Source organism: Gorilla gorilla, chromosome 4 (genome assembly GCF_029281585.2).
Source record: "Gorilla gorilla gorilla isolate KB3781 chromosome 4, NHGRI_mGorGor1-v2.1_pri, whole genome shotgun sequence".
Lineage (NCBI taxonomy): Eukaryota > Metazoa > Chordata > Mammalia > Primates > Hominidae > Gorilla > Gorilla gorilla.
In genome coordinates, this window is record NC_073228.2 from 154,294,959 (window position 1) to 154,306,569 (window position 11,611).

The 11,611-nt window shown below is 47.7% G+C and overlaps 1 protein-coding gene across 3 annotated transcripts; it reads right to left on the minus strand.

The window, feature by feature from the left end:
* Nucleotides 1-4,502: 4,502 nt before the first annotated feature.
* On the minus strand, nt 4,503-10,348 carry RPS14 (ribosomal protein S14). Of its 3 annotated transcripts, none has more exons than XM_004042820.3 (5): nt 9,978-10,348; nt 7,864-8,014; nt 7,078-7,239; nt 5,883-5,959; nt 4,503-4,618 (listed from the first exon to the last, which is right to left on the minus strand). In XM_004042820.3, the coding sequence occupies exons 1-5, from the start codon at nt 10,108-10,110 to the stop codon at nt 4,551-4,553; spliced, it is 591 nt and encodes a 196-aa protein (XP_004042868.2). In that variant the 5' UTR covers nt 10,111-10,348; the 3' UTR covers nt 4,503-4,550. The 3 variants fall into 3 exon arrangements, with proteins under 3 accessions (XP_004042868.2, XP_063562948.1, XP_063562949.1); XM_063706878.1 differs by lacking the exon at nt 9,978-10,348 and adding an exon at nt 9,762-9,907; XM_063706879.1 differs by lacking the exon at nt 9,978-10,348 and adding an exon at nt 9,768-9,904.
* Between the last annotated feature and the right edge of the window lie 1,263 nt (nt 10,349-11,611).

The following is an 11,611-nucleotide window of genomic DNA, read 5'->3' on the forward strand; positions in this document are numbered from 1 at the left end:
GTGACAGAGCGAAACTCCGTCTCAAAGAAAACAGCAGGGAGTGACAGAATCCAGTTAGTTTTAGATGGCATGTTGCAATGTGGTCTAGAGATAGGCAGACGCCAGAGGGAAGACTGGGAAACGCTAGGAAGGAAACCTTGGCATGGGAAGGCAGCCAGAAGGGGAGCAAGGGAGAGGGGCAGCGACTGTCTCTAGAGGCCTGGTTGGGGCTGCAGTCGCAGCTTCAGGCGCCTCTGCTGCAGGCTGCAGTCTCAGGTGGGCAGCAGCCCAGCCGCCTCTGCGGTCAATAGGCTGCTACATTCCCACCTGAGCCACACCACAACTTGGCTCTCCTTTCAGGCAAAACCCCCGAAAGGAACTGCTTTCAAAGACCCGGCTGATTGCATCCCTGGTTACCAGGAAAGAGCAGGACAAGTTACAGTCTCACCACAGGAAATAAAAAGAATGCTCCGGCAACTGGCAGCATTTTTCTACCACGATTCCAGCCAGCTGTCCTTTATGCTGCTTGGCACAAGACCTGCACCAGTGTAAGAATAGCAGCAGCGTCTTCAGTGCCAGGCACTGCGCTAAACACTTTGATCTTGTGTGATTCCATTTGAGGCAGCCATCATCACAGGAGTTTCCACTAAACGGCTGAGAGGTTAAGTACTTTGCCTAAGGTTGAACGGTCTGAAGCTGTGGAATAGGATTTTCCTCCAGGTGTGTCTGCCTCCCGAGGGTCTGTGCACCACATCCTGCCTTAGAAACCAGACTGACAGTATAAAAGCACCCCTCATTTTTTTCCCTAATAATTTGACTTTGGAATAATTTTAAGTTTACCAAAAAGTTGCAAAGATAGAGTTTCTGTGTGCCACTCACCCGGTTTCACCTGTTACCATCTTACATCGCCATGATACATTTGCCAAAAGTAGGAAACCACTGGTACATTACTACTAGCTTTATTCCAGACTTTAACTCCAGACTTTATTCATATTTTTTAATTTATTATTTACTTATTTAGTTTTTGAGATAGGATCTTGCTCTGTGACCCAGGCTGAATGTAGTGATGCAATCACGGCTCACTGCGGCCTCCACTTCCCAGGCTCAGGCAATTCTCCCACCTCAGCCTCCCAAGTAGCTGGCAGTACAGACATGTGCCACCATGCCCAGCTAATTTTTTATTTTTTGTAGAGACGGGGTCTCCCTGTGTTGCCCAGGCTGGTCTCAAACTGCTGGGCTCAATCCCTCCTGTCTCGGCTTCCCAAAGTGTTGGGATTATAGGCATGAGCCACTGTGCCCTGCCTTTATCCTATTTCACTAGTTTTTATGCTAATACCCTATTCTGGTTCCAGAATCCAATCCAGGATACCACAATGGGCATTTAGTTTTCACGCCTCCTTAATCTCCTGTCCTTGACTTTCATGACTTTTAACAATTTAAGGAGTACTGTTATATTTTTTTGCAAGCTTTTTTTTTTTATTATACTTTGAGTTTTAGGGTACATGTGCACAACGTGCAGGTTAGTTACATATGTATACATGTGCCATGTTGGTGTGCTGCTGCACCATTAACTCGTCATTTAACATTAGGTGTATCTCCTAATGCTCTCCCTCCCCCTCCCCAGGACTACTGTTATTTTGCAGATGTCCTCTAACTGGGTTACGGGTTTTTGGGAGAATATCAGAGGTGAACTGCTCTTCTTATCATGTCCAACCAGAGCATGTATCAATGTGATTTTTCACAAGCGCTGTCAACCTCAATTTGGTTAAATTAGCATGTGCCAAGTTTCTCCACAGTAAAGTTACTATTTCCTTCCTCCATATTCTGTTCTTAGGAAAGCAAATCACTAAGTTCAACCTACACCCTAAGGGGTGGGCAGTTCCACTTAACTGAAGAGGGGAGTATCTACTTATATTATTTAGAATTCTAAGATCTGTACCTTCTCCCCCATTTATTAAAATCATCAGTATCAACACAGATTCATTTATCTTATGCTTTTGGCTTAACCATATCCTTTATTTAAAACCTTTTTTTTTTTTTTTTTTAAGTGAGATTGCGTCTCTGGTTGCCCAGGCTGGAGTGGAGTGCGCTGGCACAATCACAGCTCACTGCAGCTTCGACCTCCCGGGCTCAGTCTCCAGAGTACCTGGGACTGCAGACAAGCACCACCATACCCAGCTAATTTTTTTTTTTTTTTAAGAGACGGGGGTCTCGGTATGTTACCCAGGCTGTTTCTGTCTCAAGCCATCCTCCCACCTTGGCCTCCCAAAGTGCTGGGATTACAGATGCGAGCTACTGTGCTTAGCCCACACCCTTTTAAGATGAAGGGATTCAGTGGGGCACAGTGGCTCACGCCTGTAATCCCAGCACTTTGGAAGACAGGCAGGAGGATCACTTGAGCAGAGTTCAAAACCAGCCTGGGTAACACAGTGAGACCGTGTCTCCAAAAAAAAAAAAAAAAAAAAGAGAAGAAAAAAATTAGCTGGGCATGGTAGCACACACCTGTAGTCCCAGCTACTCAGGATGCCAAGGTGGGAGGATTGCTTGAGCGCCAGAGATTGAGGCTGCAGTGAGCCGTGATCACACCACTGCACTCCAGCCTGGGCAAAAGCCAGACTTTGTCTAAAGAGAGATTCAAAAAGGTTGTCGAAGGGGGAAAAAAAGTTGTGGAGTGCAGTCTGTACATCCAGACAATGGATTATCATTTGGCAATAAAAAAGGAACTTACATGAGACCACACAAAGTAGATTTCACTTAGTCATGCACCAAATGTTTCAGTCAACAAAAGACCATACATACACCAGGGGTCCCATGATTATACTGTATTTTAACTCTACCTTTTCTTTTTCTTAAGATGGAGTCTTGCTCTGTCGCCCAGGCTGGAGTGCAGTGGCGCGATCTCAGCTCACCACAAGCTCCGCCTCCCGGGTTCACACCATTCTCCTGTGTCAGCCTCGGGAGTAGCTGCGACTACAGGCACGTGCTACCTGTGCCTAATTTTTTTTGTATTTTTAGTAGAGACAGGGTTTCACCGCGTTAGCCAGGATGGTCTCTCGATCTCCTGACCTCGTGATCCGCCCACCTCGGCCTCCCAAAGTGCTGGGATTACAGGCGTGAGCCACAGCCTCCGGCCTTAACTCTACCTTTTCTAAGTTAGGATACACAAATAGTATTGTTATAATTGGCTAGAATTCAATACAATAACATGCTGTACTGACTTGAAGCCTAGGATCAACAGGCTGTGTTATCTAGGTTTGTTTAGTTTGCACAAAATCACCTGACATTTCTCAGAATGTATCCCCATCATTAAGCAATGCATAATTGTATATGAAACACCAATAGGCAAATTTATAGATGGACTAATGATTGTTCAAGGCAGGGGAAGGAGCAGATCGCTAATGGGTTTTGGTGCGTGTGGAGGTTGGGGGGCAGGGTGTGAAATGCCCTAAAGCTCATTTTGATTGTTTCATAATCTACAGTGCTAGAAATTATTTTATAGGTGAATTGTATGTAAATTACTTGAGTCAGAACTGTTATCCTCTTGTAAGCTGTGACCTTTGCCAAGTGACTTCCCATGCTGGTTTTCTTAGCTGCATGATGGGCATAGCAGTTATCTTTTTCATCAGGTTAAGATTCAGTGTTATTATTAAAATCCCTAACAAGGTTTGGCATGTAACCAACACCACCTCATCACAGTAACCCCTTGTCTCAGGACCCATTTATTTGCTTATTCCCTCTGCCTGGAACACGCCATCAAAGGCTAAAAGCAGCATCCCAACAGATCTTCCCCTCTTGCTGGTTTCTTTCCTCTACAACTGACTACCTCAATGGTCTCACCTCTCCAGCCTGTGACACACAGCATCCTCTCCACCGGGTCTCACTAACCCTACCCAGCCACCAGCCTGTCCTAACCATGGCAGGCAGCATCACGGGGCCTTGTGGTAATCCCTTGCAAAACGCTGGGTACCATCTGGTGTCACTGGGTACTCAGAGCCGCATGCAAGCTTCCGGAAAGCAAGAACTTTTCTTTTTTATCGCTGATGAAAATAGGACTTGGTGTGTATTTGTGGGGTGCCAATCTTTATGTACTTTATGTACTGATGTGGAACAATCTCCAAGATCTGCCAAGTGAAAAAAAGCAAGACGCAGTGGAGTGAGCTCCCAGCTTTGCACAGAAGGTGTGGGGGGAGAATGCACACCCACGTGTGTTTATATATGGCATGGGTCTGGAAGGCTCCTCTTTCGCTTCAGGCTACACTTGGATCAACAGTTCCCACTCTGGCTCTTTAAGAATTGGTCCATATTTAGAACCAGCATCTCCACTCAAAACGAGGTCTCCAACGCCTTGGTCTGCTTTAGATGACCAAGGCAACTTAATGCCGCAAGTAGCATGGAAAAGACCCCAAATGCAGCACCAGGATCTCAGCTCTCCTCAGCTCCTTCTCCCAACAAGCCAAATAGGAGGAAGAAATCAAATGCCTGAGTAGCCCCTGATGAAGGAGAGAAGACTGGAGTTGAAACAGTTTACATGAAGGCAATTTATTAACAGAAAATATTTTGAGGAATCTTGTTCACAGACGGCGACCACGGCGACCCCCCTTCCTGCGAGTGCTGTCAGAGGGGATGGGGGTGACATCCTCTGTGGAGAGGAAGAGAAAGCGTCATTGCCTGGAGCTGGATGGGAAGGGCCCCCAGGACTCCCTAGACCAATGACCTAACCAATCAGCAACAGATCCTGCTGCTCCCCAAATGACTCCCCAGTACATAACAGATGGATGTGAACGTGAAGCGGCCCCATCTGCCAGTTCCTCGAATTTCCTGACGTGGTCTTAACTCACTTTCCAGAAAGGGAAACAGGCTGAGCTGTGCCCAAGATGTCAGAGGCACAGGACAAATCCAGGTTCTGACATCTAGCCCACCGTCTTCTCTAGAGGAAAAAACCCTTCTAGACAGGGTAACTGCAACTGTCTCCTTTTCATTAAGTAAAAAGACACTGAAAAAAAGTCTGAAAAAAATCTTTTAAGGCTGGGCGCGGTGGCTCATGCCTGTAATCCTAGCACTTTGGGCTTTGGGAGACTGAGGCTGGTGGAACGCCTGAGGCCAGGAGTTTGGGACCAACCTGGGCAACATGGTGAAACTCCCCGCTACAAAAAAAAAAAAAAAAAAAGCCCGGTGTGGCACACACTGTTGTCCCAGCTACTCGGTAGATGCAGGTGGGAGGATCCTTTGGACAGATCCGCCCATGAGGCGAAATTTACAGTGAGCTGAGATTGTGCCACTGAATTCCAGCCCACGCAACAGAGCCAGACCCTGTCTCAAGAAAACAAAATCATCCTTCAAGTAGGACACAGTAGGAACTTTGGCCTGGGGCGTCAGTGTATGTCGCTACTAACTGCACAGAACAATGTGCAGGGAAGGACTACTGTCCCCTTCCTAAGAGCTGTAAGGAGCCAGGAGATCACAGGCCTGAGGGTATTAATAACAGAAGCTGGTACCCCCCACTTCATTTTTGGCTGTCACACGACTGGCATGCCCAACTGATATTTAGTAGGCGGAAACCAAAAATGCTGAACATCCTACAATGCAGGAGACGGTACACACAAAATGCTAATAGCAATGACCTCAAGAATGGAGGAAAGGACAATTCATCTCTTGTCAGTTTTACCTGCACCAGGCAGTGTAGGACAGAGATTCACAAATGAAACAGGACATTCATATCAAGGTGACAGAGATATTCAGGGGGAGATTTTTAAGTCACAAGGTGCCTCTTGCAGCCTCCCTTAACAAACTTAACTGCCAAAAGCGACCAGACCAGCCGCTGCGCATCCACTGGGCACAGCACGTGCTTTTTGGGGCCAATGCTTCAAAATAAACCCAAGCATTAGCTAGAGGGGGGCACTTACCAATCCGCCCGATCTTCATACCCGAGCGGGCAAGGGCTCTGAGGGCCGACTGGGCCCCAGGTCCAGGGGTCTTGGTCCTAGAAAATGAAGGTTTAAGTTAAGAAGAGCCTTTGGCCAAGTCAATGGAAGATCTCCTTTCTAAGATCCCAACACCCCGCTAGTTCAGAGGTCTGCAAACTTTCTGTAAAGAGCCAGACAGGGCTGTATACAGTGGTTCACACCCATAATCTCAGCACCTTGGAAGGCTAAGGCAGGGCGGACTGCTTCAGCTCAGGAGTTCAAGACCAGCCTGAGCAACATGGTGAAACCCCATCTCTACAAAAATACACAATTTAGCCAGGCGTGGTGGCACTACTACTAGCAGTCCCAGCTACTCGGGAGGCTGAGGTGGGAGGACTGCTACAGCCTGAAAGCCAGAGACTGCAGTAAGCTGAGATAGCGCCACTGCACTCCAGCCTGGGTGAGAGTGAGACCCTGTCTCAAAAAAGAGGAAAAAAAAAAAAGCCAGACAGTAAATATTTTAGGCTGAGGGGGCCACTATGGTTTGTTGTTATGTTCTGACCACTGTCTGGCTTGTTCATGCAACAGTCATCTATTTCAGCTTTCATGCCCCCATCACTCAAATCCAGGTCCTTCCCCTCTCCTACAGGACTCCACGTCTTCCCCTCTGACTGCACCTCATGCTACTCTTTCCTTCACAGGTGCCCAGGTTCACCCCCACCTCAAGACCTTTCCCTGCAGTTGTCTCTAGCTGGAATACCCTCCTCTTGTCCTTATTTCACTGGAAGGACTCCGGACTTATCATTTAGACCTTAGTTTAAATTACACTTTATCACCAACTCCTTACTTGTGCTTCCTGGTATTTGTCACAAATGAAAACCACATACTCCCTGGTGCTCTGTTGTTTAAAGTCTGACTCTCCCACCAGCCTCGGTCCCACACAAGGAGGGTAGAGACCATGTCTATGTTTCCCCATCACTCTCTTCTAGTACCTGAAACACAGCTCCTGGTATACAGTGGGTGCTCAACACTGAGCTGCTGGGGGGTGTACACAGGAGCCAATTATTAAGTATGTATATGCCTAAAATATCTTGTTCAAGGTCACAACAAAAAACCCAAACCTCAAATCCAGGTGCTCCAGCACCCAAGCCCAGCAGGTTTTCTACCACCCAGCCATCCCCTCTGCGACTCGTACCTATTTCCTCCTGTGGCCCGGAGTTTGATGTGTAGGGCGGTGATACCTAGCTCCTTGCACCTCTGGGCCACATCCTGGGCAGCCAACATAGCAGCATATGGTGAGGATTCATCTCGATCTGCTTTCACCTTCATCCCACCAGTCACACGGCAGATGGTTTCTCTGGGGACAAAAGCACAGGGTCATTTCTTCCTCGTCCAACAAGGAGTGCTTACAATATCCTAATGAGTGAAGAGCAACACAGCTCAGTCATGGTGGAGGATGATGGTCATGGGCTCTGCCCGCATGGAGTTCAGTCCAGTGGGGTTGAATGGCCCAATATAGCTAAACTCAGTATTAACATTTTATATATCTACTTTTGCATTTAATCCTTACCATTACTCCACAAGGCAGACATTACTGTCCTCATTTCACATATGAGGAAACCAAAACTCAGAATTTGAGTGATTTCACACAAGTCACAACAACTTGCTAAATGGCTGTGGAACCCACACCCAGCGCTCACTTGCAGTCCACTGCTGCTCCTACAAAGGGAACTAAGGAAAGAAGATAATTCCCAAGAAACCAAGGATTCAATGACCATCACGCTGTAAGGACGAAGAATGTGTCTCCTCTCTTGTAACCCCTGGGAAATCACAATATTTGTGGGCTAAATGGACAAACACATTTTCTTACCTGGACAAAACAGCATTTCTTTAGAGAGAATCCCCTGAACTGCTAGCCCGTCCCAGCCATTGCCTTCCTCAGCCTTTTGCCAGCTGGATGCCTCTCCACCCAGGTACTCACTTGCCAGAAAGATCAGTGACATGGACAAAAGTGTCATTGAAGGATGCAAAGATATGGCAGACACCAAATACATTCTCTCCTTCAGCCACTTGAGGTCCGAGGCTGATGACCTGTTCTTCCTTCTTTTCCTTCCCCTTTCGAGGTGCCATTTCTGAGCAGAAAGAAAAGAAACTCAAGATTAACAGACAAAACATTTCCAGAATCCCTTTCCCCTGGCTATTAAATGAAACCCTAAGTCTTGCTTCATGTCCCTGTCTTCTTCCATCCAATACTCTACTGTATTCTCTCATTTCTGCCTCACTAAAACTTCTTTCTCCTTGCACTTGGGGGGGTTATCCACTGTGGCCATATGGCAAAGTACCATGAGAAGTATCCTTTCCCCAGAAACTACCAACAGCGCAGCTCACAGCACCTACAGGATAGAAGCCTAGGGATCTAGCAGCAGATGCCTGAAGGCTGCATCCCAAAAGGCAAGAAGAAACCCAAGACCAATAGCTACCCATGTACTGGTACCATTCCTAACACCCTTCATGGGGCGAGGGAGCTGCTGGATTCCTGCATGAACTCCTCAGCTTAGAATTCAAGGGACCCTTACCAACACAGCCCTCAAGCCTCTCATCTCCTGTTTTTTCCTGTGCTCCACCTGATCCCTTCAAAAGCCAAAAATGCAACTGATTTGACTCCCACAACTATTTAGAACTAAATCTTTGTCACCAACATCAAATATCAAAGGCACTAAAATACATCCAAAAGGCAGGCTAATGGAAAAGACCCATCTCAGAAATCTGATGGCTCCTGAGACTAAATAACTCTAACCTATTATGGCCTTATAAGTGCAATCATACTGTCACAAGATCTAAGGGCGAGAGAAACTGACAGGAGGAAGGCGGGTGAGAATGAATGAGAAAGTGGAAGGCTAGGATAAGACTGCTTCCTGCCTAAAGCCCCAGGCCTTCTGAACCTCCTGGTGTTCAGAACAATTTAACATTTTCAGAAGACACTAACACTAATCGGTATCCTGCAGATGGTGAAGACAGAGAGTGTCTCAGCCTATGGTCACAGTAAAGACAGTGGCAAAACCAAACCTACAAACAACGTGTCCTGACTCCCAGCCCAGCACTCTCTGCCTCCTGCCAAGATGCCTGTACACCACAAATAACTACCCTAGTCTGTCTCAGGTGTTCCTAGATCTCTCCTGTGCCTTCCCTATATAAACTTTAGTTAAGTGTGTGACCACAGTAAGTACTTCAAGTGTAAGTCTTGGGTGTACGAAGTTAAATGTTCCTATCTTCAAATCAGACCAACGAGCACGACCCAGTGCGTTAACTATTGTAAGGAACGCGCCACGGGAGAGAAGCCCAAAGTTCTGCCTCGAGAAGCATAGAAAGGCTCCAGCATATCTCAACTACGTAAGCATGAGTATGTTTCGGCATGATGGCCATTCAGTAAATGCCAATTTGCAGTTTCTCCGTTCCTAACATCCCCTAAAGTAACGAGCAGAGTGGTCATCAGGGGTATATAAACGCAGGGCAAGCGCACAGCAAACATTGGTGCTGGGCCCTGAGCGCCCAGAACTTGCAACGTGCCCGACTCAGCAACGGAAAGAATCGTCCAGATTTAGAAGCATCCAACATAGTGCGAGAGTTTTCCCTGCTTTCCTTCTTTGAATGATCACTACAAACCCATGGGATCGGTGCTATTGTTATTCCTATTTTGCAGACGAGGAAACAAACGAGATTAGGCGTGGGCCTGCGATCACCAAGAAAAAAGTTTGGCGAGGTAGAGGCGGGAGCCCACGTCTGTCCCGGGTTCCCTAACTACGCTGTGCAGCTCAAACGCGGCCGTGTCCGTGGCCGTATTGCGGGGCCGAGGCCTTAACAGGCTGGACCCGCACTCACCCTTACTTCACAAGCTCCTCCCTGAAGCAAAACGGGCCTTCTGAGACCAGGAACGAACTCAATCCCGAGTTGGCCAGGATCCAGGTGGGCCAGCCGCGCGTCTCTTGCCCGGCACCTAGCTCGGTTCCCACGGAAAGACCCCCGTCTCTTGTCCCAAGCCCCACAGGGTCCCCTCGCCGCAGGATGCCCCCCGATTGTCGCGCCCGGGCCTCCTACCTGCACGTCGTCTCCAGACTCCACACCGGAAAGAGAGAGTGGGAGAGGGCGGAGCGACGGGGGTCACTTCCGTGTCCCGGAAGTATACCTCTGAGGTCACGGGGCGAGGTCGGGTCCCGGAAGACGCCGGCATTATTCCTCCCAAAGAGTTTAAGACTCGTTATAGGGAAAGACGGTTTATTACTTAACGGAGAGCGAAAAGAGGTAGAGGGCTGGTTGTCGCTGCCAGCGGGTCGGCCTAAGCGACAGTACGAAGCGGCTACACCCGCGGGGTGAGGTGGGCCTGTATTCCATGATGGCGGTGGCGGTGGCTAGACAGACTTCCGCCAGCCTGACTCCCGCCCTGGCAGCCTCGGAGCGGCAGCGCCCCTTGTGTGGAGCAGGGGAATAACAACAACAAAACGGCGTTAATTAAAGCTAGGGTGGCGCCAGCCTGTGGTCCCAGTTACTCAGGAGGCTGAGGATCGCTTCGTCCAAGTAGTTCGAGGCCAGCCTAGGCAGCATAGTCGGGGAAAACACACCGTAATCACTTACTTTGGCATATTATATAATGGGCAAAATAAGAATAAATTATTCAGTATGTATTTTCAGACCGGTCTGGGCTAAACAGTTTATATGCATTGCTTTATTTACTCCTCAAGACATTATCAAATAATTTTGATTTCCCTCTTACAGATAAAGGATGTTAACTGAAAGCACACCTTTGCAGACGGGTTTGGAATTCTAGCTTCAAAGCCCACGTGTTTAATAGCTACTTCCATATAGCCCTCTAATAACAATATACATGTATATATTTCGACCGAATCTTGTTCTGTAGCCAAGGCTGGAGTGCAGTGGCGCAATCTCGGCTGACCGCAATCTCTACCTCCCAGGTTCAAGCTATTCTGCCTCAGCCTCCCGACTAGCTGGGACTACCGGCGCGTGCCACCACGCCCGGCAAATTTTTTGTGTGTGTGTATTTTTAGTAGAGACGGGGTTTTACCGTGTTGACTAGGATGGTCTGGATTTTCTGACTTCGTGATCCACCTGCCTCGGCCTCCCAAAGTGCTGGGATTACAGGCGTGAGCCACCGTACCCAGCCTCTAATAACAATATTGAAGGACCTTGAAGGCTTGGGAGAATATGTCGGAGCTGTGGGGAAGGGCCAAGAAGTGTACCTCAGAGAGCTAGGCAAGCGGTAGATACATTTTATCTATGTACTATATGTAATATTTATATGGAATATATATAGTATTTTTGTATTACATACTATATAAATATTATAAATATATTTTTAATATATAAATATATCCTGTGGCTCCAGCTTGGGTGACACAGCAAAACCCTGTCTCAAAAAAAAAAAAAAATTTACTCTGCTAAACTGAAAAACTCAACATACTTTTTTTTTTTTTCTGAGACGGAGTCTGGCTCTTGTTGCCCGGGCTGGAGTGCAGTGACGCCATCTTGGCTCACTGCAAGCTCCGCCTCCTGGGTTCAAGTGATTCTCCTGCCTCATCTCCTGAGTAGCTGGGATTACAGGTGTGCGCCACCACACCCGGCTAATTTTTGTGTTTTTAGTAGAGACGGGGTTTCACCGTGTTGTCCAGGCTGGTCTCGAACTCCTGCCTCAGGTGATCCACCCGCCTCGGTCTCCC

Coding starts and splice junctions, on each gene's coding strand:
- RPS14 (XM_004042820.3), bottom strand. CDS start 10,110: ATGCCGGCGTCTTCCGGGACCCGACCTCGCCCCGTGACCTCAGAGGTA. Junction 5,960..7,077: donor CGGGCCACAGGAGGAAATAG/GTACGAGTCGCA, acceptor TTCATTTTCTAG/GACCAAGACCCCTGGACCTG. Junction 4,619..5,882: donor TATGAAGATCGGGCGGATTG/GTAAGTGCCCCC, acceptor TCCTCTCCACAG/AGGATGTCACCCCCATCCCC.